The sequence below is a fragment of the Colletotrichum destructivum genome, chromosome 4 (assembly GCF_034447905.1).
Source record: "Colletotrichum destructivum chromosome 4, complete sequence".
Lineage (NCBI taxonomy): Eukaryota > Fungi > Ascomycota > Sordariomycetes > Glomerellales > Glomerellaceae > Colletotrichum > Colletotrichum destructivum.
In genome coordinates this window covers 2062944-2087029 of record NC_085899.1, presented here as the reverse complement: position 1 = coordinate 2087029, position 24086 = coordinate 2062944, and the positions used below count along the sequence as shown (strand labels likewise).

The following is a 24086-nucleotide window of genomic DNA, read 5'->3' as shown; positions in this document are numbered from 1 at the left end:
ACGACGACAATAGCTCATGGTTTGGGAGAGACTTTCGAGACTGTTCAGACAGCAGCTAGAGTATGACCGCAATGAATAGTCTGATCGATTTGCAACTAGTAAGTTGTAGAGGCTAAGACAACTATCTCAAGCGTCGAAGGAGATAGGTAGCGATATGGACTGCCCTCATCCTCAACTAAGGTCACCTGAAAAAGGTACAACAATATTTTTAGTAGTGTGAGACATGCCTCGGCCGGTGATTGCTGATAGAGAGGCATCAAAGAGATGATCGAGCACACCCGGGCAGGACTGGGAATCGGCAACAGCGACCAGGGCGATGCCATCGTCTTTGTACCTCAGGGGGTAAGAATTTGTAAGGAAAGACCGCCAGGTTCATATGGCATCTCGAGCTGTGCTATGCGATAATGGTGAATAACGTATAGGCTCATTCAGCAGCACCGGCGCTAAAATTTGCCTACATCTATACCTAAGAGCACCTCAGTCGTTCTAGAGCGTCGTAGTTAGAAGGTGGTCAAACATGACGTTGATTCACAATGCTTGTCACAGGCGATGCTAGCAGTCCATTTCATACTGAGCAGTGTGCAGGCTAGGAATTTGAGTTAGTAACGACAGAACATCATACTTGGCCTAGAAAATTAAGTTCCTTAGATTTCAAAGGGTTTCACAACATGTTGATATTAGTTGTGTATAAGCGTAAACTAACTAACATTTAGCAGGTGTATTCTTCTTTATGTGCAAGTTGTAAACATTAGCATAAATTCTACAATTAGATACGCTGCTGGGATAGGAAAGGAAGATAGGTCTAAGAGGAGCTTGCGTTTCTTTGTTGGTTTCGTAATCAACGACTTCAGGTTATAGCAAATCCCAGTAATTATACTCATCACATACGACCATACCCACTGGAGAACTCGGGATCCCGTCCGCTCTCCCATACATAAGCTAGTGAGGGCCGGATTAGTAGTTGGGTCGGTGACGACCAGCGAATACCTGGTGTTGTATGTAAAATGGACCTTTTTGTCTTCTGTAAGAAATCACTCTTGTATTTTAACAAGGCTTAGACGCAGGAGGGAGGGAGGAAGGGAGGCCTTGCTTAACCTACTTAGTATTACCTTAATACGTTGTTTAGATATTGCAAGGTCTAGCAGAACAAGCTAACCTTTATCTTTAAGCTTGTTTTATTATGCTTACTATGTATTATAAAGATGTCTCCAGCCTTGCCTTGTGAAGGCTGTATTACATAGCTGAATAATGCATTTTAAGAGAACTGACTTAACGCAGTGGCGTAAGACACATGCAAATGTTGTAGAAATGCAGCAATGAAGTTGCTTGAATGATACATTATACATTGATATTAATGCTTCAAGGAACCACATCTAGGTTACTGTTGTTATGTAAAGGGTATGTGAAAAGTCATGTCGTGGTCTAGTTCCTCCTCAGTTGTTTTTCGCAACTAGAACCGCACAATGAACGGCCCCTTGGCATACCAGTCGTATGAAGGTACATAAGAGACACCTCGCTCATCTGAAAAGACCAAAGCCGCAATCAATCCTGGGGTATTGGTCGACAATGTATGCCGAGATCAACTCGACCAACTCCCTCAACGCCTCGCAAGCATACCCATAAAGTGGAAATCAGAAACAAACTAAAGAAATGGAGGGACAGCATGTTTGCCCTTCAAGGGGATCCAAGAAGCAAAACTCCCTAGAACCTTTTCTTCTGTCGGGTCTTCCATTCTGCCCGGGTCACCCTCATCAAAATATCCTCATCCTTCACTGGGATCCAGGATGTCAGCGCCTTCATGGCGTTCTCAAAGTCCGAGTCGAGAAGGACCTCGCGCAGTGCATGAATCAGAGCCGTGCTAGTAGCATGTAGAATATCGATGCCGTCCATGGTGGTCGACGAACTGGACACCTTGGGAGAATCAGAGGGGTTCTCCCCGAGGAGTAGAAAGACGTCCCAGACGCGAAGCTGGGCGGCAAAAGGGATGGATAGGTTGAAAAGCGTCAAGTACCATCGCGTGCCATATGCGGTAGGGTCGATGCAGAGCTCGGCCTGAGAATAGTCAGTACGGCGGGGCTTCATGGATCGAAAGTAATGACTGTGTCTTACCAGTTTCTTCGCGACGTCCTTGCCGTCCAGCCACTTAGTCTGCATATCGTTGAGAGCCGCCATCAGTCCATCAAAGCCAGGGCTGTAAAGCTTCTCGAGTCCTCGCAATTGCCACATGCGGACGAGCATCACAAAGCATTTCTCCTCGTCGAAGTAGCAGAGCAGTGTCGCGGCCAGGGAAGCCATGCCCTGGACGTAGCCTGTGTTTGGAAAGTAGAGCGAGAGCGCGTGCAGAACCCGAAACAGCAGACGCTGACCGCCCTTGTAGCGCTTGCGAAACATAACGTGTCTGCTGATGGTGCGAGGAACGTCGAGGTCAATCTGCACATCATCTGGCGATCCCCTACACTGGAGGCGATGGAAGTCGGTGATGATGGAGTCCTCGGACGGAGAGTCCTTGTGGGACCTGGCGTGGGTTGCCATGAACGAGTACCAGGCGGACGCTCTCCATCGGTCGGGGATGCCCTTCCACGTCCTATCGATGAGCTTCTGGTTCTTGACGTCAAACTCGAACTCCATGCCTTCGCCGTCTTTTCCCTTTTTGATGACCCTAGCCATTTTCCGCCACTTCTCGGACCTTTCCCATTCTTTCTTCTTAATGGCTTCGGAGATCTTCTCTACGCTTTCTTCATCCCCTAAAGACAGAGAAAGCATACCTCCGGCAATGTCCATCCAACGCCGTTCCTGGTTATGAGGAAGCAGGTTTCCCGCCTGCCTGACTACCGACCGAGCCGATCGGCGAGATGCGGCGGATGCCCTGGAGGTTTGCGTGTTGAGGGATCGAGCGGACACCTTCCTACTGGGTCCTCTAGAGGGTAGCCCTAGCCCGAAAACATCCCGTTTCGACAGTCCGTTCTTTTTTCTGGGGGCGTATTGCGACGACTTGAGCTCCGTTGGGGTGCCGCCTCTCGACTCTGGCTTACGCGGGTTGATGAAGCCATATCGGTCGACGTCTTGTCCCTCGACATCTTCCCAGTCTTCAAGACCGCCCGCCACCTCATACTCGCTTCGCGTTTCGGGCCTTTGGGAATATGAACTTCCAGATCTTGGAGTACCCCATGCGGGAGGCTGGAGTTCGGCGACGCTGTGGACGAGACATGGGTTAGCACACCGACTGCGAGACTAGACAGGGAAAAAGGAAACCATACGGATCGTTCTCAAGATCATCCGTCGGAATCTCGACGGTCGCCTCGAGACGATCGCCAACATCCGACGGTCTGCCTCCGTCTTCCCATCGGAGACCTTCGCCGGATTCATAGAGCGATCTCACCTTTCGAGATTCCAACTCCACGTCCTCTGACAAGACGCGAATGCTGGGAGTCGTCATGGCGGCTTGCGACGCCGAGTCAGCAGTCGCCTCTGCCGTGGTCGCTTCAGTCGTGGGTGTCTGGGTTGCGCTCATATCGTTGGCGCAGGCGTCTGTGGTGCTGGCGGCGGTACTCTGGGGCCGCTCCTCGTAATGAATGTGGAGGATTGGGGTGGCTGCTGTTGCAGGGGCATCAGCGGGGGCAGGTCCCAGCGCGTGGGCTTCGTCCGTACGTGACTTGTCCGCCATTGTTTCGTCCGTGGTTTGTGTGGGGAAAGGACGACGGCCGCCAAACATGAGACTGCCTCGATTGGAGAACGACAAGGTCTTCAGGAAATCATCATCGATGAGGTTGTCGGTAGGGATGGAAATTGAGATGGGGGAAAAGTTGCCGGGATCCTTGCTCAGGAGGTCGAGAGTATCGGGTATGTCGACAGGGGAGAGGTTAGGCGAGTTGTCGGAGGTTGTAAGAGAGGAGACAGACGGTTGGGGGATCATTTGCGCTGCTGCAGGTGACAGGTCGCTTAACCTTTTATTCCGCAATGCAACTGGGGAGTCGACGGATAAAGTGCTACTTAAACTGTCAGGCGCCTTTCGTTGGGCGATTTCAACCTGCGCGACGTGGTGGTGGTCCATGATGTCGGACTGTTTGCCGGTTGAAGGCGTGCATCGACCGGGTTGCCGCTGTTTGCTCAGAGACCACTCAGCGGCGGAATTGAGGGAGTCGTTGTCGCAGACGAAAGGTATCACACGCTCCTCTGATTGTTGTACAACTGCGATGTTTGGATTCGGGGCAACGATCTTCTCGTATGTGTGCTCCCCGTCCTCGCACTCCTCGGCAATGGTGGCCGAGGAAGATGAAGTCGCTGCAAGCCCAGAATCCCTCTTCCAGTCGTTGGCCGTGGTGTTGCAGGCAGGTGTGCGGGAGCGGAATGCAGGGTGTTGATCAATGGTGGGAGGGGGGGTCACGACGACAGGGCTGGGGGGCGGACTCGAAAGCGAAGAGGATGCAGAAGTGGAAGTGCGATGCGTCGAGACTGAGGAGGATCTTGGGGAAGCCCGCGTAAGAATAGGGATAGGAGGCTCTGCCTGGACCGTCTTTTCATAGCGGAGGGCGATGAGGCTAGTTTCGTCCTTGAAGGGCACGAGCGTAGGCCGGGACTTCAAGCGCATGCTGGCGAATTTTTGGGGCGCCATAGCGTGGTGTTCTGGGTGCTCCGGCCGGGGGGTGAGTAACCAAGCTGGGGTCGATCCGACCGTGCTTGACGGAGCCGCTGTACCAGTGCAAATGTAGTAACAAAGGCTGCCTCTGCGGTTGGTGGTGCGTCAGTAGGAGCACAACAGGCCCAAAGATGGTTTGGGATAGGTGGCCAGGGCGGTGTAAGTGGAGGTTGAGTGGCTCACCGTCGTGAAGAGCGCCGAGGGTCGGTAAGCTTAGGATTCAGGTGTGCCAATCTCAAGGTCTGGGGGGTGGGGGGGCTAGGCGAGCGCTAGCCAGATGAGAACAAAAGAAGACCCCGAGGAAAGGAATGGCGATTCGGACAGCGACTCGAGAAGCTAGGCAAGGTTAGGACAGGCTTAAGTAAGACAGGTTACAACGTCGGTGGTGGTCGAGAGTGGTGTGATGCCGGAAGGGAGGAGGAGGAGGACGACGACGAGGAGAGCGCGATGAGGCACTCGAACGAGGAGGAAGAGCTTGGGAGGGATGAGGAGGAACGTAGAGATATCGTCTTGGAAGATATGATAGGCACGAAGGATGATCAATGGGAGATGGAAAGGAAGAAAGACAGCATTGAGAAGAAGAGGAGGAGATGGCAGTATGACATACCTGTAGACGAGTTGAAGGGCTTCGTCGGGTGACGGTGTTATAAAACGCACAGGCCGCAGACAGAAAACCCAGCCGGAAGTAGTAGACGAAGGTGAAGACGAAGGTGAAGACGAAGGTGAAGACGAAGGTGAAAATGACTCTGGAGACGCGTTCGTGCCAGAGGGAATCTGGAGGTACTTAATGTCAAGCAATCGAAGCAGACAACAGAACCCCGTCGGAGCTGAAAGAGGATGTATATGTGTGTGAGAAACCCTGGTGATTGAAGGTGCAAATACAAATCCAAATAGCTGGGAAGGAGGTGAATGCGATAGGCATGGAGGAACCGAGGAGCTGGGCATCCTTTCTTTTTTCTCTTTTCGCAACATCTACCATCAACATGCCCCTCACCTCCTCCATTTCCCATCAGTCCTCGCCATATTCGCCGGGGAAAGTTAGAAAGCGGCATGAGTGACAAGTTTGATGGGCCTTCTTCCAGCCCAGCCGCGTTGCAAAAGCAGGAGGCGGTGGCAGCGGTGGTGGCAGCGCCAGCGAGAGAGAGAGAGAGGCAGTGGACATAGGGCGGTCGGGGTGGAGTACCTACCTTAGGTATCCAGGTTCCTTCTTAGGTACCTACCTAGGTAGGTAGACAGCGCAATGGATACCATATCGATACGTACCCCAGATAGCTTCCCAAACGGGTTAGAGATCCATGATCCGCCTCGATCCTATTGGCCTTGAATCGGCCTAGGACAGCCCATGTGGAGTCCTTGGGTGCGTTTTCTGGTAAGTGGGTGTACTCGTTTGAGCCACCATCACCACCACGTCAAAAGCTTTCTTTTATCTCTATTGCCGTCGTACATAGTAGTAGTAGTCAGGCACCCCGATGTGGAAGTGCATGGGAGGCAAGGGGGAGACTGGCCAGGCGACGGAAGAAACGACGACGAAGGCAGTCCACCCACGGCCAGCCACATCGTCCGTCACCCATGCGACGCAGCACAACAAACGCATCGTGATAGAGTCATTGGTCCGGGGATCTAGCTACCAGTCCACCAAAGGGCTCCGCAATTCCCCAGTTCCCGCCATCTGGTCATGCATCCCTACCCAAAAAGAATGAAGGAAAAGGAAGAAAAGAAGAGCAAAAGAGAATATACGTCACAGTCATCGACATGGCATGCGGCCAAGTCGGTGAGTGAGCCCCCCTCTTTTCTCTCTTCTCTATTCCTTTCTCTGCCAACCACCGGTCATTCCTCCAGTATTTACCGCTACTCGGGGTCATTCGACCCTTAGTCCACATTGATGCATGACGGGCCCAGTTCTTCATGACCGCCAAATCGATGGGGTCGGCCGCAACGACGATACCGGAATTCCAATCCCTGTTGTCGATGGTCGATCCGACCATCACCGCCCTGCTTATCCCGACGTACTCGACATCCCCAAATCTCACAAGGCGATACAGAAACGGCCGGCCGAGGCAACCGCGAGATTGGGTTGACACAGGTTCGAGTGGAAGAAGCAACACGACGTCTCGATCCTCCAGTGTCTCCTTTCTACCGCGCGGATCATGGACGCGACTCTCACTATCAGCTCAGCTGTCACTGTCTGTCCCAGAAAGCATCTCAATCTCCCAGGTCTCAGCTTTCCCCGGCGTGGCAGCCACTGCAGACCGCACGCCAACAAAGCCCGATCTCCTGCCCATTGAAATGTCAGCGGAAACGTGTCTCTCATACGCCCGTACTCACAAAAAGAAACGCGGCGTGGGCGACAAGGACCCTCCGGCAACCGGGATCCATTGCCAACAGGCTCCGTCGTTTGCAACCTTTGCTCTTTGTTGATTTCACAGCTCCTATGGCGCTAGACGCTGAATCTACGACATGTCGGCAGCCGCACTTGGTCTGGCGACCAATCCAGATCGTCTCAAACGCAGGGACCTCCCAGCGCGGAACCTCAGTCTTCTTCCCGTCCCTCTTCCCGTCCCACCTCTCCCTTGCTCTCAAGCCCGAGGAAGACCCGTTCCAATGCCGTCCCGTGTGCTCCATGGTGTGGATAGACCGAAAACATCCCTTGATCTGGATCAGCAAACAGGTAGGATAATTTCAAACACTCCGTGTCTTAGCCCCCCCCCCCCATCTCGTCAACCTGTCGTTTGGGTCTATCAGTTGAGATGGCATGTCTTACGATACGAACCCAGTCAACTTTGGATCGCAGTCAATCAGCCATTATACGCAGGGCGATGTCACCAAAGCTAATGTTACGCGATCAAGCATATGCTTGCTTGCTCACCATCTTTCCCGGGGGGACTATCCCAGCGTCAGACCTTCGCCAACTCTACCCCGGTCGATACTTGACGTTCCCTGATCTCCAGCAGCTCTGTCATCATCAGCTCCCGGGAGATCGGCTGAAGCGAAAGCTAAAGAAGCGAGATGCATCCGAGTCAACTCGGCCGAATACCATGCCGCATTGGGGGGAGAAAAAGCAATCACTTTGATGAATCTCTCGGAAGCAATACCAATAATGTCAAATAGATGCGCACACATCTCTCTGTCGCACATCTGCTCGCAAGTCATCCTTTACGGAGCCACAACACACCAACTGAGCAGGCCACCGCACACAACAAAAAACTGTCATTCATGCCCTTCTCCGTGTCTCGCGCAACGCTTGAAGTACTGACTGTCATCAGGCCCGACAGCACCAACAGTGTTTGCGTTGCACTTTTCGGTGCCCCCGCTTCCCTCGGGAGGGATAGCCGCAGCTCAGTGGCCCAGGAACAAAGATCTGACGTGGCACCTGGAGCCAGGTCATCCGGCCTGGACTCAAGGCCTTTCCCTCCTGCTACTGGACGGCTCCGCTGGCTGGGTATCCTCCGAACCCTTCAAAGCCCGCATCGGGCTCAGCCGGCTGAGGGCAAGTCGTCAAAGACCACAATATGCGATTGTACTAGGGTTGAACCAGTGATGCGTAGAGGGGTTCTGGAGCAGTAACTATCGCTAGTGGGGGGGGGGGGGGGGGGGGGTCAATTGATTATCAGGTCCAATGGCTTAGGCAATTCGCACATTGGCCGAGCTCCTCTCCAGGGTTTTAGCCGCCCTTCCCTTGTCCCCTCCCGCGCCCCCGGGTCGTCTCACCCGCCTAATGGCTGTGCCCTGAGACTTTGCGCTTCTGTCTTTCCTTTCGACAATTCATCTCAAGTCTCGACGAGATAGGCAAGTAAGGCAGAGACATAGCGGATACCCTCATGGGCCAGACATGGCATCACCGCTTCAGCCAGCGTATGTAACTCTCACGCACCGCCAACGTGGGTCAGTGCATACCGGCGTGAATGGATAATCAGACAACACACACATACAGAGTACACCATCCCACTCTTCTTGTTCTCTTCCTTCTCTCCTTTCCCCCGCTTCCGCCCTAGAACGGACCGTTGCGAGCAAACGGGCAAGCCGGGGCCACAGAGCCACCACATTCCGGTGTGAGTCAAACATGATCGTGAACGGCGAGGCCAGTCGGCGGATGAATGCTTTTGGTATAGACCAAGGCCTCCCCGCGGCCCAGACCAGGCTGCTGTTCGTCCTGGCCGGCACGACGGTTGACTAGTATCAAATATCGTTGCTCACACGGTGTCTTCCATCATCGACCGAGTCACTTTTGACGAGACCATGAACTGCACTCGTTTGCGGGACCTTCCAGGTCAGGGAAAATGACAATGCCACAATGTCTCCTTCCCCCGTGTTTGTTTGCCCTCCCGCGCCCATGTTATCCACACGTTCTGGATACTTACCATCGAATCAATCGCTATGCTTGTTGGGACAACATCGCTTCCATGCCCTAGACGGGTCCTTCCAACTTCTGCTTTCTCTTCCCGGCCAATTTTGCGTGCTAGATATGCCAAACGTAATAACACAGCTTGCCTACAGACACCCAAGCCCTGAGTCCAAGGTTGTCCATACAGGGAGGACCTTCCTGTTAGACCTCTTCGTTCTCCCAGTCTTTCTCGCTAAACATGGGCCCCTTGCGTGCGCCGCTGGCCTCAAGCTTTGATAGAAACTCGGGCGGCACCGTGGGGATGTATTTGCGCGCTCTCTCCCTGTTGACACCTCCGAAGCCAGCTCCGTACGAGACAAGCATATCTGTGACAGATGGTAGGGTGAAGGGAAGCATCAGTGCAGGATCCAGGAGAAGATTCTCTGGCGCATCATCGTCCTCCTCCTCGTCGCTCTGTGTCGCCGCCTGGCTCCCTGGCGTGCCCGTAATGGCCCCATTGGCGGGCTTTCCCTTCACTGGCGTCGACGGCGCACTGCTCTTGCGGTCTTCTTTCCTACGCACGTGTTCCGCCTGGATCGCGTTTAGATACTTGAGCGCGCTCTTAGGCAGCCCTCTTTCGCCGACCTCCGGCCTATAATGCGACGCTGCGTGAATAAGCTGCTGCGGGCTCAACCTCTTCAGTTGCTGCAGGGTGCCGACAAGGGCCTCAAGATCGTCAGCGCCGAGTGACGAGAAGCACTGAAGCCACTGCAATAGCTGGATGACGGGCGCCAGGTGCCGCCTCGCTGCGTCCACCGTCGTCTCGCCTGTCGACTTTGTCTCTCCCCCTTCGTAATGCTCCGGTTGGCGGTTGTTGGTCCGGGCCCAGTCCTCCAAAGTCGAGACGTTCATACGAATCTGCATCGCTTTTGTCCGTGCAAGATACTTGCGGTTGGACATGATCCGGTTGAAGAGCTCCGCGCCGAGCCAGTAGAGCAGTTGGGATATGATTTGCGCCGTGATAACTGAATGTATATCATAAAGGTCAAGAACGAACAAGGTAGACGACAGTAGGGAGGTGACGTTGCGCGGCGCAGGCTTCGCCCGTTGCTTCGGGGACGGGGGCCGAAAGCGCTTCTCCAAGGGCTCTTCTTTGACCTGCGCTTTGCGCTTGAATATCCTCCATTCGTTCTGGAATGCGATGTCTTCAAACCCCGGGATCGTTTCGTGGTCCAGCATCGCTGCGTCGAGCACCTTGTCTAGACGTCTCTCGGCGTCCCGGACGATGAGAATAAAGATCTCGTTGACGAGCTCAGATAGCTGAGCCTGAAATTCAACTGTGGCCTCTACGAGCCCGGCGTCCTTCTTTAGGTAGTGCAGCAGCAGGGTAGCGTTTGATATCCAAAAAGCTAGGATCGTCATGTCCCACTGGTATTGCTCTACAACATCGTTGATCTTGTCCATGGCGGATATCATCAGCTTGGCCAGCAGATCGGGGCTCGAGTGGTAGTGCGCGTATCGTGCGCTAAGGAATATCATGTTCGCAGGTACGGGCTTCTGTGCCGGCGATCGTTGGGGAGTCATGTTGGTGATGATGATGTCGAGAATGCGGTCGAGTTCGTGCTCCTGAAAAACAAACATTTGGTCGTGAAGGCACCGGGACCAGTCAAACTCGGGCTGCTCTTCCTCGAGTTCTTCGGGGTTCTGTTTGCGTCAGTAGGTAGAGCATCAAACACAATGCCAATTTCGGGCTTACCTCTGGCTGGTCATCCATGCCGACGTTGCCTAAATCAACCTCGAGGTCTCTGGCGCTGTCCATCATCATTCGTCTCCGCAATTCGTTTTCAGCCATCTCCTCCTCGAACCGATCCTGCGAGAACCCAGGGTTGTAGAAGTCGTCTGTCCCTGCATTGCCGATGTTGTAACCACTGTCGTGTAGATAGAAGGACATGTCACTGTCTGGCGGCACAAAGTCGAAGGCAGTGCGTCCGGACGAGGTCTTTTGCTCAGCTGAGGCACCATTGTCGAGAAGGGCCTTGGCGATGCTCTTATGCCTATTCGTCATCGCCCACATAAGAGCGCTCCACTGGTTCCGGTCCTGCTTGTCGACGTCTGCGCCGGCATCGATGAGGGCCTGCACCACGCCCTCGTGGCCCTGAATCCGGGTCAGTGACTATTCCCCTGCCCTGCAATATGCCTCAACTCACAAAACAACTCGCGTAGATCAGGGGCGGTGTTCCGTCTTCGTCCGGCGCATTGATATCGACGTAGGCTTTGGCCTTTCCACCGACAATGTTACTGACTCTCTCGACATCGCCATTGCTAGCAGCCATATTCAACGCCCTTTGGAGCAGGTCTTTCTTCTCGTCCTCGGAGAGTTTCTCATCTGTCAGTATCGTCTCCTCGTCGCCAAAGCCCGGGCCGACGCGGTGAGCGGCCTGGGCAGCAATCATCTCCATGAGGCGAGCGTCACTGTGTTTGGGACCTGTCGTGATATCTTCATCGTAGGTGCGGTCGTCTAGGCTTAGGTCGCCAAAGTTGAGCGGCTTTGCCAGGACGGGCGTCGTCAGAAATTGTGATTGACCTGCGCAATCGGTTGGCTATCGTCAGTAGGCAGTTTCCCCTCGTGGACCTAGCGGATGAAATGGGAGGGCGCGAACCTTGCCAGCCATCGTACATTTCCGTCTCAGGAACCAGCTCAACGGGACGACGACTGCGGTCGTCGAGGGACTTGGGCAAGTCATCGGGTAGTGGTCGTGGCTTCTTGTCGCCGAAACCACCATTAGCGTCCTCGAAGTCCATGGTGGGAGGAGGGGCAAGCAGGAGGCCCGGCAGGCATTAGTCGGGACGGGGGTATCGTTTTATGCGATGTGGGAAGGATGTTTGTTGCAGACGACGCACGGAAAGTTTCGTGGCGAGGTATTGTTGTGATGAGATTGTGGTCGAAGACTTTGTGTTTGTGTGTGTGTGTTGTCTCCCACTCCTGTCCGGGGGAAAAAGACTCGGCGCAGCTTGTTGGGTGATGTCGAGGTGTCGAGTTATTATGTGTGGTGTCCAGTGAAGGTGAAGAAAGGACTCACGGTGCCCGAGTCCCGCAACAGTACACGCCAATCGCCAAGGGGAGGGGGGCTGGTGGCACACAGGTCCATCGGGCTTGTTGCTTGATGTCACTAATTGATTACAGCGATGTGCTGAAGGAACGTCGTCAGTGAGCAAATGACCCTGGAACCATGTGGGCCGTGCATGCCCTGACTATCAAGTGCCCCACCAAGTTTTCTCTCCCCAAACTTTCCTACATGTAGGTGTTTCTTTTGATCTCATCCTGATGTGTTTCATTGTTTTAATCTCTGTACTTGCCTTGAAAAGCAAATTCAACTTTGGTTTGTCGGCGCGTTTGAAGCATTTGATGTACAAATACAGACTGTGTGCGTGTGTGTGTGTGTGAGAGAGAGAGAGAGAGAGAGAGAGAGAGAGAGAGAGAGAGAGAGAGAGAGAGAGAGAGAGAGAGAGAGAGAGAGAGAGAGAGAGAGAGGAGTTTCTGGTGGACATGACTCCTTTTTCTGCTTCGGATGTGATCTCATGCTTTTTGTTATTTGCTAAGTGTTCCTCCCTCGCGTTGGAGAGTATCCTATGGACATCGCCGACACTGAACGCTGAAACCCAGAGCTTCGTCACAGCTTATGCCCTTTTACCGAAGACGCGCAGTCTCTTAACCCCGCCGTCGGGAATAATGGTGATCTTAATGTGTGACACGGCCTTGTCATTGACCGTACTCGGGAAGTCGTGCTCCTGATCCGGACCGCACTTGCTCGGAGCTACGATTTCCGTCCAGCCGGCGGCATCCGCGCCTGGCTCACCGCTGTCGACCCATGAGAGGGCGTCAATCTTGACCTTTTGCGGGAAGTTGCCGCGGAAGTGCGCCGTGTCCACGACGACGTTCTGTACGAAACCCGGAGCCCCAAGGCGGACGATCGTCCAGTCGACGTGGTTCTTGGTCCGCGACCTCGCCGTCTCCCAACCATCACCCATATCCTTGCCGCGGCCCGGCAGCAGAAGGTTGTCCTTAGTGCCAAAGTGCTGGTCGCTACACGAGATGGCGACACCACCATTCTGGGCTGCGGCCAGGTCGAAAATGGCATCTTTATCATCGGGAAAGACGGGCACGGCGTGGCCGAATAGACGGAATCGTGCAATGCCTCCGTCCGGGTACATGTTGAGACGAACGTGGGTATACTGCTTCTTCTTAGGTTCGGCCAACTTCCATCCGAAGCGCTGGGAGGGACCGCATTCCTCGTTGCCGAGGATAGTCTCCCACTGTCCTCTACCGCCCTTCCACGAGATGACCTCGTCGTCGTCGAGGTTAAAGCAGCCCTCGACCGAGATAGAGGGAGCGTGGTTGCCGGAGAAAAAGGCCGTGTCGACCTCAACTCCATCGACAGTCCCAGAAGCGACGCCAAGGCGGACAATAACCCAGTCAAAGGGCTCAGTGTTGTGGCGTCTCGTTTCCCAGCCGTCATACCAGGCGCCGGTGTAGACCATCTTGCCCGGTTGTCTGATGGGAGGGGTGGGCGTCAACAGGTTAGAGGCCTCGGCAAACCACTCATCCGAAAAGGCGAGAATCTTTCCGCCCAGGGCAGCAGAGATCAAATCTGGTCATGTCAGCGGCTGACCTCATGACTACGCTTTCCCTGGCTGACCGGTGGATGAAGAGATGCTCACCAATGCTGCTTGAGCGGAAGGTCTTGTCAATTTCATCGGAGGCGACCCGAGTGGTCTTGACCTGCTCGAGGGTGTATTCATGCTCGCTGGCCATGGTGAGGGTTGGATGGCGGGGTATGGAGGGGTCGACGAATGACGCTAGGGTCGTAAGTAAGGTCGTAGCTTGGCTGAAAGGAGACAAAGCCGATGAAGATAATTCAAAGTCTAGCAACAAGGTTGGGAAGGTTCTCTTCTTCTTTCTGCTTCTTCGCTTTCTCTGTACAAATTAGAAGAAAACCCGAGAGAGTTGCGAGTGTCGTCCGATAAAGAGGAGGAAAAGCCGTGGGGAGTCGTTGCCTGCGCCGTCCGCGGCTCCTCAAAGGGGGAGCGTCGAGCGGCCAGTTCCGACGTCGGGCGGCCATAGCTGACGGCCGCATTGATGAGTTGGAGGCGCGGCCGGCGGCCAGAGGCGCGCGGCCGCCCGCGATAAGCAAGTCGCAATGATTCGAGTGAATTAGCTAACACCCAGGCAGCGGACCAATCTGCTGCTGTTGCAGCGTCCCCAGCTACCAGTTGCTTGTTGGGCGCCGGAGCTACAGTGCTGCCGCTGCGACTTCCCCGCACCTCATCAGTGCTAAGATGCGGGGGCAGTCCTGGGAGAAGAGCTGGCGCCTGAGATTAGGACTTGGGGACACGAGCGAAGGCCGGACTGGAGGCTCTTGGAGGATGGAGCTTGCTGGCAGCCTGCAGCCTGCAGAGTCAAAGTCTCATTTTACCCAAGACATCGATAATCCTGCAACGGTGTTGATCTGATAAAACCGCATCGGATACTTTGACCACTGTGGCTGTGAGTTACTGCCGCGAGGGCGTGCTGTTGCTGCATCAGGCGAGAGCAAGATGATGTCGTATATCGCAGCCAAGGCGACGGAGGGTGCCTTGTCCCCTCTCTGTATGGAATGGATGACACGCACACTGACGTTGTGTAGTCACCTTGGGTAAGTTCCATTGCCCGGCTCAGTTTTCAGTACAGAGTACTCGTCGCCAACATGGGGAGCCCAGCGGGGTCGACCGTCAGTGCCAAATGTCTTCTGTCAACCACGTTTCGAACCCCGTTGTCTTTTTTCAACTCCATGGGCCAATTGGGCTCTGTCCTGTCTGATACTTGCATTGACGCTTTGGCGTGCAACAGTTGATGAACAACAGCCGAGCGCGACGAGCGAATACGCATAGACGGTCAAAGACGGCACCGCAATGCGACAAATCTACAGCGACAATGATACCCCACCATGCTCTGCACATTAGCGTACCACTCCCTGCAATGCCCCTTGTGACTGGCGCGCAATCAGAAATACACGGCCTCCGATAGGTTGCAGCTCGAGACGAGCTCTCGTCATCGATGCCGCCATCGATGACCTCTACCAGAATGCCGCCCTCTCTTTTCCCCTTGCCTCCCCAACCCGAAGCGCCGCTGCCCACGGCAGAGAAAGAGAGTGCAAAAAAAATAAAATCAATTGCAACCACACTTAACATAGCCCATCGTGCTCTCTACCTTGGTTGGCATCGAGACACACCCTCTACTAGCCATTGTCCCCTTGAACAACGACATCGGAACAGTCGCATTCTCCGTCACCTAGATAGAACGAAGCAACCTCCCCGACGACCATCGGCCACAATGTCTTCTGCGACAGGACTTCCCGAACCCCCTCCTTCCCAGGACCGGGAACGGGACAGCGACCAGAATGAGTTGGAGCCCTTGCTCGGTCGACCCGGCGATGCCCAGCAGCCACCCGGCCAGTTCATCGCAAAGAACCTCGTCCTCGGTATGTCTTAGGATCTTGTAATCATCTCCTCGTCGTTGTTGCTGTAACTAACGCCGACCCCTTCCAGGCACCGGCATCATCGCCCAGTTTGGCGCCGTCATCTTCGTCGCCATGATTTGGGCCGCGGTCCTCACAAAGGACGTGATCCTTTTCTCGGGCCACCCTCTCGCCCAGAGCCTTGCCATTTTCACACTCACCCAGTCTATTCTCTCCCTGCAACCGACACACACTCCCGACCAGAAGCGTGTTGGCCAGCGCGTTCACGCGATCCTAAACTTGCTGGCGTTTCTCTTTCTCGTTACCGGCATCACCATTATTGAGTATAACAAGTTCCGTCAGGGCCCTGGCTCCCACTTCCACTCCGTCCATGGCTACCTTGGCGTCATCGTCTCCGTCATCCTGCTACTGCAGTATATCATTGGCTTCACCATGTGGGCCACCCCCAAGCTTTACGGCGGCGAGGACAAGGCCAAATCCATTTGGAAGTACCACCGCTGGAGTGGTTATGTCGTCCTTGTCTTATTGCTGGTGACCGTCGCGACCGCTGTCGACACGCCCTTCAACGAGAACGTGCTGAAGTTAAAGCTCTGGGCAGTCATCATCACTGCCCTCATGATTCTTGTTGGGATTGTCCCACGGGTACAGAAGCAGAAGCTTGGCATTTTGTCTCAGACTTGACGGCACGTGGATCGCTAGAAGTTGCATCGTGGATCGCTAGAAGTTGCATCGTGGATCGAGTGAGTGCAGAGTTGTCAAGGCCCAGCGATCTTGGGGGAAAAGGGAGTCACGGAGGGGAATACGATTAACAAGAAGGGCATATTGGCCAGATTGCAGGATAGTTGCTTTTCTTCGTCAAGGTCTGCTCGGGATTTGCTGTGTATTTTGCAACAAAGGTTTGGCTGGCAAGGCGCGTATACATCGCCCTTTGCGGAGTCTCTTGTGGTCATTTTACTTATGCGTTGTACTAGCAGTTACGAGTCTACCAATGTTTTTATTCGAGTTATCGTGCACGAACTTCGTTCTTTTCAATTGACACTGCAAATTGCCGCCTCACTGATTCATCTTCAAGAGCATCACGCTCAAGCATTTCGCGCGAAGCCGCTAAAAAGTAACGGCTCTTCAATGTCAGGATTGACATCTTGAGTGGTATTTGCATGAAGAGGAAACTGCTTTTCTTGAGTAAACCGAGCAGGTTTCGATTCTATTACTCAGAGCTTCGGGTACATTAATCGCGCCTCCGGGGTATACTATCCGCTACTACGTTGAATATCAAAACCCACACGTTATACAGGCGTGGACAGACGCTCTCAGCCGCCTGTTCAGCGCCTCATGCATCGACGCTAGACCAAAAGACTACTCTTCCAAACGTCATAAATATGCACAATAGGCCTGTTTCCTCTTCACCAACTGCTGCGTCATCCGTTGAACGTAAATGTCTGTCTGCCCCAATCCCATTCCAACTCCATAATTAAGGGAAATCAAGAATGTAAATCCACCATGCGTTTCTCATGCTTTTGTTTGCATCGAATGTTCATGTCTGTCGTTCGGCCTGTTTGCGTGCCGCTTGTCGGCCAAAGAGTGTAAAAAGTTTAAAATCTGCAGCATAGGTTACTGAATCTCTTGCTGCGTGTTGTCGTGGCTCCGTCGTGGATGGTTTGGTCTTTCGAATCTGGCCTGTTCGTAGCTCGGCCAATATTCGGACGCCGTCCGACCCTGGTTTCTTCCAGTGCTGGATAACAGCGCTACCGACAATGTTCAAGTCCTGGTGCTCGGGAGATAGCTAACCAGTGACTAGGGCGTTGAGGGAGAATGGCATTGCAACCTCTTCAATGCCACTGTCTCAACAACAGAAACAGCACACCACAGGCTCCTCCTCGTCGTCAAAGTGCTCGATGAATCTACTCCTGTACGGCCTCGGAGCACCCTGTCTTCGATGACTTTCCTCAGCTGGATGTCTTCCGATCTAGGGGAAGTTGTTTCCGACAGGCATAGGCCAATCGTCCTCTGTGATGCTTGACCAAAAGATCCATACCGCGACAACCGCGAGAAGCGTGAACAGGGTCTGGAAGAGGGCCCCATCAACTGCACCGTTGGTACCGTTGCAGATATGGGAGCTTACAACGTAGTTGAAGATTTGACCAATGGCAAAGAGGAGCAGAGCGGCGGTGAGATAAAGCATCGGTCGCATTTCGCCCAGAACACGGACGACGAGAATAGTCTCGAGGACGAAGAAGGCGACCAAAAAGATCAGCGGGACCAACTGGTACAAGACGTACAGAGCGATGTGGCGGTTTGGCGGTTGGTACGATGAGTCCCAGTAGTTGGTCCATTGAAACCCGGTATCAAGAGTAACGTATAGAGTGCCACCTAGGAGAATAGCAGCAGAGGCGACAATCAAGCCTATCGACAACGGTGTTCCGTCGTCAACAATCTGGTACCCGACGACGGCGTTGAGCATCAGGATCCATGTCGATGCAATGATCATGCCGATGTGGATTCCGGTGAAGGCCTGGACATTGGTCAGTTTAGCAGATCCCGAAGGGGCATGGCATGGTGAGAACTGACAATGCGAACATTTTCCGCCAAAGGGAATTCTCCGACAGTGAAGATTTCGCATAATTCAATGACGATGAAGCTGGCGAGGAACAGCTGCATTTCCCTGCGCGGCAAGTTAGCCTTTTGACGCAATGCTTGAGCCACGTCACAAGCTTACCTCCGACCTACTGCAGCCTTCTTGCGCTCTGACCGCAGCAAGAGATAAATAGATGCAATGATGGCGAAGGCTGCAAGGAGGATAGAACCAAGGTTTCCCAGCTTGCGACCTCCGCTCAAAGAGATTCCCGTTAACTCGCAGCCGCCCCATGGTCCTGATTGACTATGGTCATCGGAAAGCACCTGAGATAAGACGAGTCAGCACCATTTACAAATGAATTCGAATGGCGCATCGCGGCAAATCGAAATGCCGGTTGGACGTACATTGCAGACCGGCAGTGTTGAGTCTCGGCAGAAGTTCTGTGGAGGCGATCAGCATCATTGCACGCGTGGATCAACGTGGTGGACACAACTAACGAAAAAGTTGCCGAACTGTGTTGATCCCATTGTGGCTGACGGTTGCGGCGAGACTAATGGTCAAGTGCCAACGGGTTGGGTTTCTTTTCCTTTCAACACAACGCCGATATCGACCAATCCGCGTCGCGGGGAAAGAAACCGGTTTAAATGTCTCGTCGAACAACGGCGGGTGGGTTCGTAGGGCGGAAGTGGTATCAGGACAGTGTCGTAGATTTCAGCATGGAACGGAGAGGCTGTGCGATAGTTGCGAGAGTCGGTGACAATGATCCGAGTACTCTTCACTCGTTTCTTTAGTCGGAGGTTGGCGGATGGCAGCTGTTTTCAAAGTGAAATGGTGATGTTTGCTGGAGCAATAGTAAAATGATGTTGTCGAATGGCTGGCTGGTCGAGTGTGCAGGCGGGTCTCGTTTCGAAGCCTCGCATTTAAAATCGTGCCTAGTCGACCAAGATGCGACTTTCTTCCCGGTAGATTTCGATGCAGCTGGTTGTTTCCCCTCCTCAACGTCCTTCTACTCGGCTATGAGCGTTCGGTGTAGTCGTCGCGGATGGATATGCAATTGGAACAGCGATGCAACTTCTACTTGCGACCGGTAGAGGAACGAAATCGTGACTACTCGTGATGGTCCGACAAAGGGGAAGCAGGTGTAGGTAGGTGCAGTTGCAGTAGCAGCTCAAGCAGGCGCGATTTGACGAAAAAGCGTGAGGGATGTCGGAGGCGGCGTAGCGGGCGGTAGGACAATATAAGCCAAGTTGGTAGGGAGTGGAGGCCTTTGGCCCATTAGAGGTTTTGTGCCGTTCTCTTCTAGTAGGTACATTAATGGCGCCCAGGGGGTGGGAGTGACGGGGATGAGAATGCTAAGGCAGGCACAGGGTACTCGAGGCACGTCCTTGGGGGGGGGGGGGGGGGGGGGCATCATCCACGCCACGCCATGCCCGTCACACATCGGTGCATGATTACTACCCAGTCACTTTGCCTTGGAAGGAAAGCTGGCCAGCGGGGTTAGCAGCCAGTACGTACCTCGAAATGTGAAATAAATCACCAGGCAGTGTGGTGTGCGTGGTGGATGGTAGATTGGTAGGTAGGTGGCTGGGTAGATTGAACTGGCAGGAGGGAGAAGAGATGGAAGATACGTCCCGCTGTAATAAAACGCATCTCCTCCGCTGGTGACGCTAGGCTAATTGGCGCTCCCGCAGTGCGGCTGCAGGCGCCATGATTGGACGAAACAGTTTTTGGGACGAAAGGCTTCCAAGCGCATCGCGAACAATTGGCGGATCCTTGGAAGTGTAATTTGGCGAACCCGGTCCTCCCTGTCTTCGCCTTTTTAATTCGTGTTGACGCTCTGATCGTGTATGCTTCGTGCGCGTCGAACACTGAACGACGATGTATTCGATTAGCTGCACCCTTCGCTACTCTTCTCAAGGCCTTTTCGAGTATCCGCGACGGAAGGCCAGGAGAATGGCACGCTCGCAATAGAAATCCTTCGAGTAGGTACCATGTACATTCACATCGTCAACCTACCTACCTAGGTAGGTTGGTAGGTGATGTCCACACTGTGGCTGGCCATCCCTCCATCCGTCCATCCATCCCGTGGCGCCTGGCCTGCCGTTCGCCGCTGGAATCTCTGCCCAAAGACCTGGGGGACATGCCTTCAGCCAATGCTAATGCAGCAGACTGCAGCCGATCAAAGAGGATAAAAAACAATTCAATGCGAAAAGGTCGACGAAAAGGTCGACGAAAAGGTCGGCAGAGAAAAAGAACCTGCCGATATGGTCGAGCTGGAAAAAGCAAGCGTTCTCGTACGTTGCGCGATCTCAGGGCGATGGACGGGCCTTAGTGTCAAGTCGGCACCTAATTTGGCCCTTTTTCATGCGCGATGCGCAGGGAAGACCACCCTCTGCAACCTCGCGCCTCCCTTCCGTTCGGACACCAACCACCCCAACGACGACACGGCTACTTCACTCGGACCGTTGTAAACCCTTCTCCTCAGCCGCTCCCTCGCCATACCTCGACAGCCGTTCGCGAATTTGGTGATCGTCGCGTGCCCGTCTCACTTCAAGCTGTTGTGCACTCGGCCCCGCCCCTACGCCTCATCCCGGACTCGAAGCTCGGCCGCCAATCACAGCATGTCAGGACGCAGCAGACGCGCTCCTTCTGCTGCTTCTGTACTCTGTATCCGTATGAATATAGCTGTTGTAGACCACTGTCCTAGCACCACACCACCAAGTTACTTGTCTCCTCGGCCGAGACAGGAAGGGCACCATCATGCCGGTCCTGGGCTCCCAGGCCACCCCTTGCTCGCTCCAAGTGGGAAGAGCCACAACTACACTACCTGGCGTCCACATCTGTTCCATGCAAGTGGCACCTCGGTGCCTGTGCTTTCTTGCCTTTTTCATGGACATGGCCATGGGCCTCAACCGACACAAGTGTAAGACCCAACCAACCAACAAGGTCACCTCGGTCACGGCATCGCATCGCATCGCAATGTATTATTGGCTATGGGGGCATAAATTCATAAGGAACGCTTCGTCTATTGTATGTCGTCTCAATCAAAGATGCACCCACACTGTCGCCTGCACTAGCACTCTTCTTCGCACAAGGTCTTGCGTCGCACAGACGCGGAACCCGCAATCAAGAAGTCTCTGCAGCCTGTCACAGCCCGCATTGACATGAAGTATGCCAACACGCTCGAACGGGCCCTGCTTCCTCGGGCATCATGTTTACCTTAGTTGCTCATGATCTCATGTCCGTTTGGTGCCGGCCAAGGACGAACATCACACATAGAGGAATCCGAGCCGACTATAAGGCAAGTGTCCGTTTGTCAATCCGACACGCAAAACTCTGGCTCACCGACGTCCTGGCTGGTTTTACAACCCCTACCGACGAGATGGGCACCCTGCCAACCCGCTGCCAACCTTGAATCAAAGAAAGAACTCAGACCATCCGTGGTCCTCCAGTGCGAATACACGTCTCCCAATAACGCCATCAGTGTCCGTCAATAGGTCACCAACAAACTCCCATCGCCAGGAGGCTAAACATCGCTTGACGGTAATTTGACAATAAGATAAATATCGCGACTTCACGATCCGAACCAGCTTTGTGATTGCGACTTGGTTGCTATCCAACAGCGCCATCAGCTACGATGCAATTTGTTGGAGAGCTTTCGATCGCATCGCACACACCGCCGCCGGCATGGACGGAACCAAGCCGGGATAGGAAGGCCGCTAGCCTCGCTCGTCGCCCCAACCTCCCCGGGAGGGTCTCCTCGGGCCAGGAAACAGGATTGGTTTTCCTCTTAGGTCTTGGTCCTTTGGATCATCGTGAGCTACCTGTTGCATGCCAGGCACCAATTCCCGCTGCTTGTCCACCGCCTGTCACCTTAGTCTCCTGGACACGGTCCTCAACGCCCTAGCCTTAGCTTTGGTTCGTCGGTAAGCAGCTCCCTCGAACAGGCAAGGATTCCCCCGTAGTCTCGGCAACAATGTTCCTGGGTGCTCTCGTCACCTCCACTGGCCGCCTTCACCGCATGCCCTTCCTACAGCTGCCAATGTCTGCTGCCATCGTGGCACTCTGGGTTTGATTACCCACCAAGTTATCTCGTTCTGGCATCCGCCCTTTGGATGCCTAACGCGCAATGGCGCATGGACGGCCGTTGTGGGCATCGAAGACGGAGTTGGAGGGCGATGAACGGACAGGAGTAAGCTGTCATCTAGGACCGTCCCCCCCCTTTCTCGCGTGGCTACCGTCATTCGCGGGCGGGGGTCTCCCTGCTATTGAATGGGGATTGACGGTTGCTGGATAATTGTGGCAGCACAGCGCATCGCCCCGGAAGCTCGTTTCCGCCGAGTTAGGGCTCGTTTGCGACCAGGTTCAGTCAGAGATGGGAGGGGGCGACTGTCTGCCGGCGTTGTCGTCGGCTGTTTGAGTCCTTGAAGCACAACGCACATTGCGCTACTCCTACGGACGTGGATTTTACGAGTGTGGCAGTATGTCTGGAGTTGGGGTAACGACATCCAATCTGTTCAGGGCCCCATTGCGATGCAAGGCCTGCCCGTCAATTCGAAGCTTGCGGTAGCTAGCTAGGTGCTGTACTCCCTTGTGGGCACGATCTGTTTTTTGACATATTGATGGTGAAATGCGATTCCAACCCGTGAGCTAACGTGTGATTCGGCGCACGGGGCCAACATCATGGGCCAGCCAGCCAGCGAAGGAAGAATCGCAGGATAGAACAGTCACGATGCGGCATTGCGCAACACATACGCTTGTTTACGTTGCCCTCTACGCGATAAGTTATTTGCCCCCGCAGACGTGGGGACTGGGGTTCGGAAATAAAGTCGTTAGACCCCTCGTGGCGATCATTAGTTTAGTCCCGAGTGGATTGAATATGTCCGCAAGTCACAAACCGACATCGATCGGATTCAGCGTGTTTGAGGACTGGTTGTAGCTTGCATGGCTTCCCGAGCCATGCAACGATGTACAGAACATTGCTGTATTGATATCACTGGTGGACAGGCGTGGTCACAATAGGAGCTAGTCATGCCTGACCTGTACTCATCCCCCCTTCCCCCTATTTGCTTTTAATGACTGAATGATGTCGTTGGCCTCGTTGGTGTTATAGTCAGGTGAATGAATGTCGGAGCACAGAGCACTAGCTTCGAGTACTTCGAGTACTAGAGGCCCGCCGGTTGCAACCAGGTGGACATTCGGTCCTGAGTGTGCGAGGGACAGCTAAGATGGCATTCTGTAGAACTAATGGCTATCTTCGAGTCCGGTTCAACGCGCCATAATGATGCTTCAACAACATGCACATTGCCCTCCCCCTAGCTTGAGTCGATCTGCATGGAACATACAGAGCATGACGTTCCTAACGTCTACTGTTCCATTATTCTCTGCGAATATTACCATTATTGTTGCTATGGGTGGTGATGGTGACGGCGCGACATCATTAAGCACGTTTCCGGCACCACTAGTGAGGAGAGTGAAGCTGTTTGCTTGCCTTGGACCATGCGCACAGTCTGTCCCGAGAGTTCTATGTTCACTGGTGAAGGCGTATTGTTGAGTCGTCGGTTGTGCAGGGGCGGAGACTTCCCGGGCAAGTCGGGAGACGTTTGGTTTTGTAAACATGGCGAAAGTCGATATTACCGTGATGTTCCACATTCGAAAGCCCACAACTTACGGGCCAAGCCAAGTTCGCTCATTGTTAGATACCATGGTAGAAACGATAGGCCTTGTACCTCATCTTTAACTTTGTGCCTGCATTCAACAACTCCTATTGAGTTGAAGTTCTTTCCCTTATCCCGGATGCTGGCGACCATTGCATCAGTAGGATTTACGTATGGCTAAGTGCCAATCAATACAACCTTAGCTATGAGAAGATGGTACAGTCGGAGCTGGCTGTCGTTGCTTCTTCGCAGACGTCCATCCCCAACTCCGTCAGCACAAAGTACCGCCTGGTTGAATTTAGCACATCGGGTACGACCACCTTACTAGCGGGCCCCTCTTCAATGCAGCCGGGAGTGGGTGCCCGATCAACGCAGCCACGGC

General features: G+C 53.9%; 7 protein-coding genes across 7 annotated transcripts; 2 read left to right on the top strand and 5 right to left on the bottom strand.

Moving 5' to 3' along the window:
- Positions 1–1004: 1004 nt before the first annotated feature.
- On the bottom strand, positions 1005–5564 carry CDEST_06529 (Putative Rab-GAP-TBC domain-containing protein). Its single transcript, XM_062922688.1, has 3 exons — positions 3258–5564; positions 2110–3193; positions 1005–2052 (listed from the first exon to the last, which is right to left on the bottom strand). Exons 1-3 carry the CDS (start codon positions 4610–4612, stop codon positions 1702–1704), a joined length of 2790 nt encoding a protein of 929 aa, XP_062778739.1. The 5' UTR covers positions 4613–5564; the 3' UTR covers positions 1005–1701.
- Positions 5565–6522: 958 nt separating this feature from the next.
- CDEST_06528 (uncharacterized protein) lies at positions 6523–6714 on the top strand (the record flags this gene model as incomplete). Its single annotated transcript, XM_062922687.1, has 1 exon — positions 6523–6714. One exon carries the CDS (start codon positions 6523–6525, stop codon positions 6712–6714), a length of 192 nt encoding a protein of 63 aa, XP_062778738.1.
- A 1177-nt stretch (positions 6715–7891) lies between these two features.
- Positions 7892–12005, bottom strand: CDEST_06527 (Putative Dilute domain, ankyrin repeat-containing domain superfamily). The gene is made up of 5 exons (XM_062922686.1): positions 11618–12005; positions 11165–11541; positions 10714–11112; positions 8273–10661; positions 7892–8206 (listed from the first exon to the last, which is right to left on the bottom strand). The coding sequence occupies exons 1-4, from the start codon at positions 11757–11759 to the stop codon at positions 9180–9182; spliced, it is 2400 nt and encodes a 799-aa protein (XP_062778737.1). The 5' UTR covers positions 11760–12005; the 3' UTR covers positions 7892–8206; positions 8273–9179.
- Positions 12006–12537: 532 nt separating this feature from the next.
- Positions 12538–13988, bottom strand: CDEST_06526 (Putative allantoicase, Galactose-binding-like domain superfamily). The gene is made up of 2 exons (XM_062922685.1): positions 13677–13988; positions 12538–13606 (listed from the first exon to the last, which is right to left on the bottom strand). Exons 1-2 carry the CDS (start codon positions 13768–13770, stop codon positions 12636–12638), a joined length of 1065 nt encoding a protein of 354 aa, XP_062778736.1. The 5' UTR covers positions 13771–13988; the 3' UTR covers positions 12538–12635.
- Positions 13989–15037: 1049 nt separating this feature from the next.
- CDEST_06525 (uncharacterized protein) lies at positions 15038–16185 on the top strand. Its single transcript, XM_062922684.1, has 2 exons — positions 15038–15475; positions 15543–16185. The coding sequence occupies exons 1-2, from the start codon at positions 15052–15054 to the stop codon at positions 16151–16153; spliced, it is 1035 nt and encodes a 344-aa protein (XP_062778735.1). The 5' UTR covers positions 15038–15051; the 3' UTR covers positions 16154–16185.
- On the bottom strand, positions 16156–19271 carry CDEST_06524 (Putative chitin synthase export chaperone). Its single transcript, XM_062922683.1, has 5 exons — positions 18545–19271; positions 18452–18487; positions 18189–18370; positions 18041–18134; positions 16156–17984 (listed from the first exon to the last, which is right to left on the bottom strand). The coding sequence occupies exons 1-5, from the start codon at positions 18572–18574 to the stop codon at positions 17439–17441; spliced, it is 888 nt and encodes a 295-aa protein (XP_062778734.1). The 5' UTR covers positions 18575–19271; the 3' UTR covers positions 16156–17438.
- A 4065-nt stretch (positions 19272–23336) lies between these two features.
- CDEST_06523 (uncharacterized protein) lies at positions 23337–23699 on the bottom strand (the record flags this gene model as incomplete). Its single annotated transcript, XM_062922682.1, has 1 exon — positions 23337–23699. One exon carries the CDS (start codon positions 23697–23699, stop codon positions 23337–23339), a length of 363 nt encoding a protein of 120 aa, XP_062778733.1.
- Between the last annotated feature and the right edge of the window lie 387 nt (positions 23700–24086).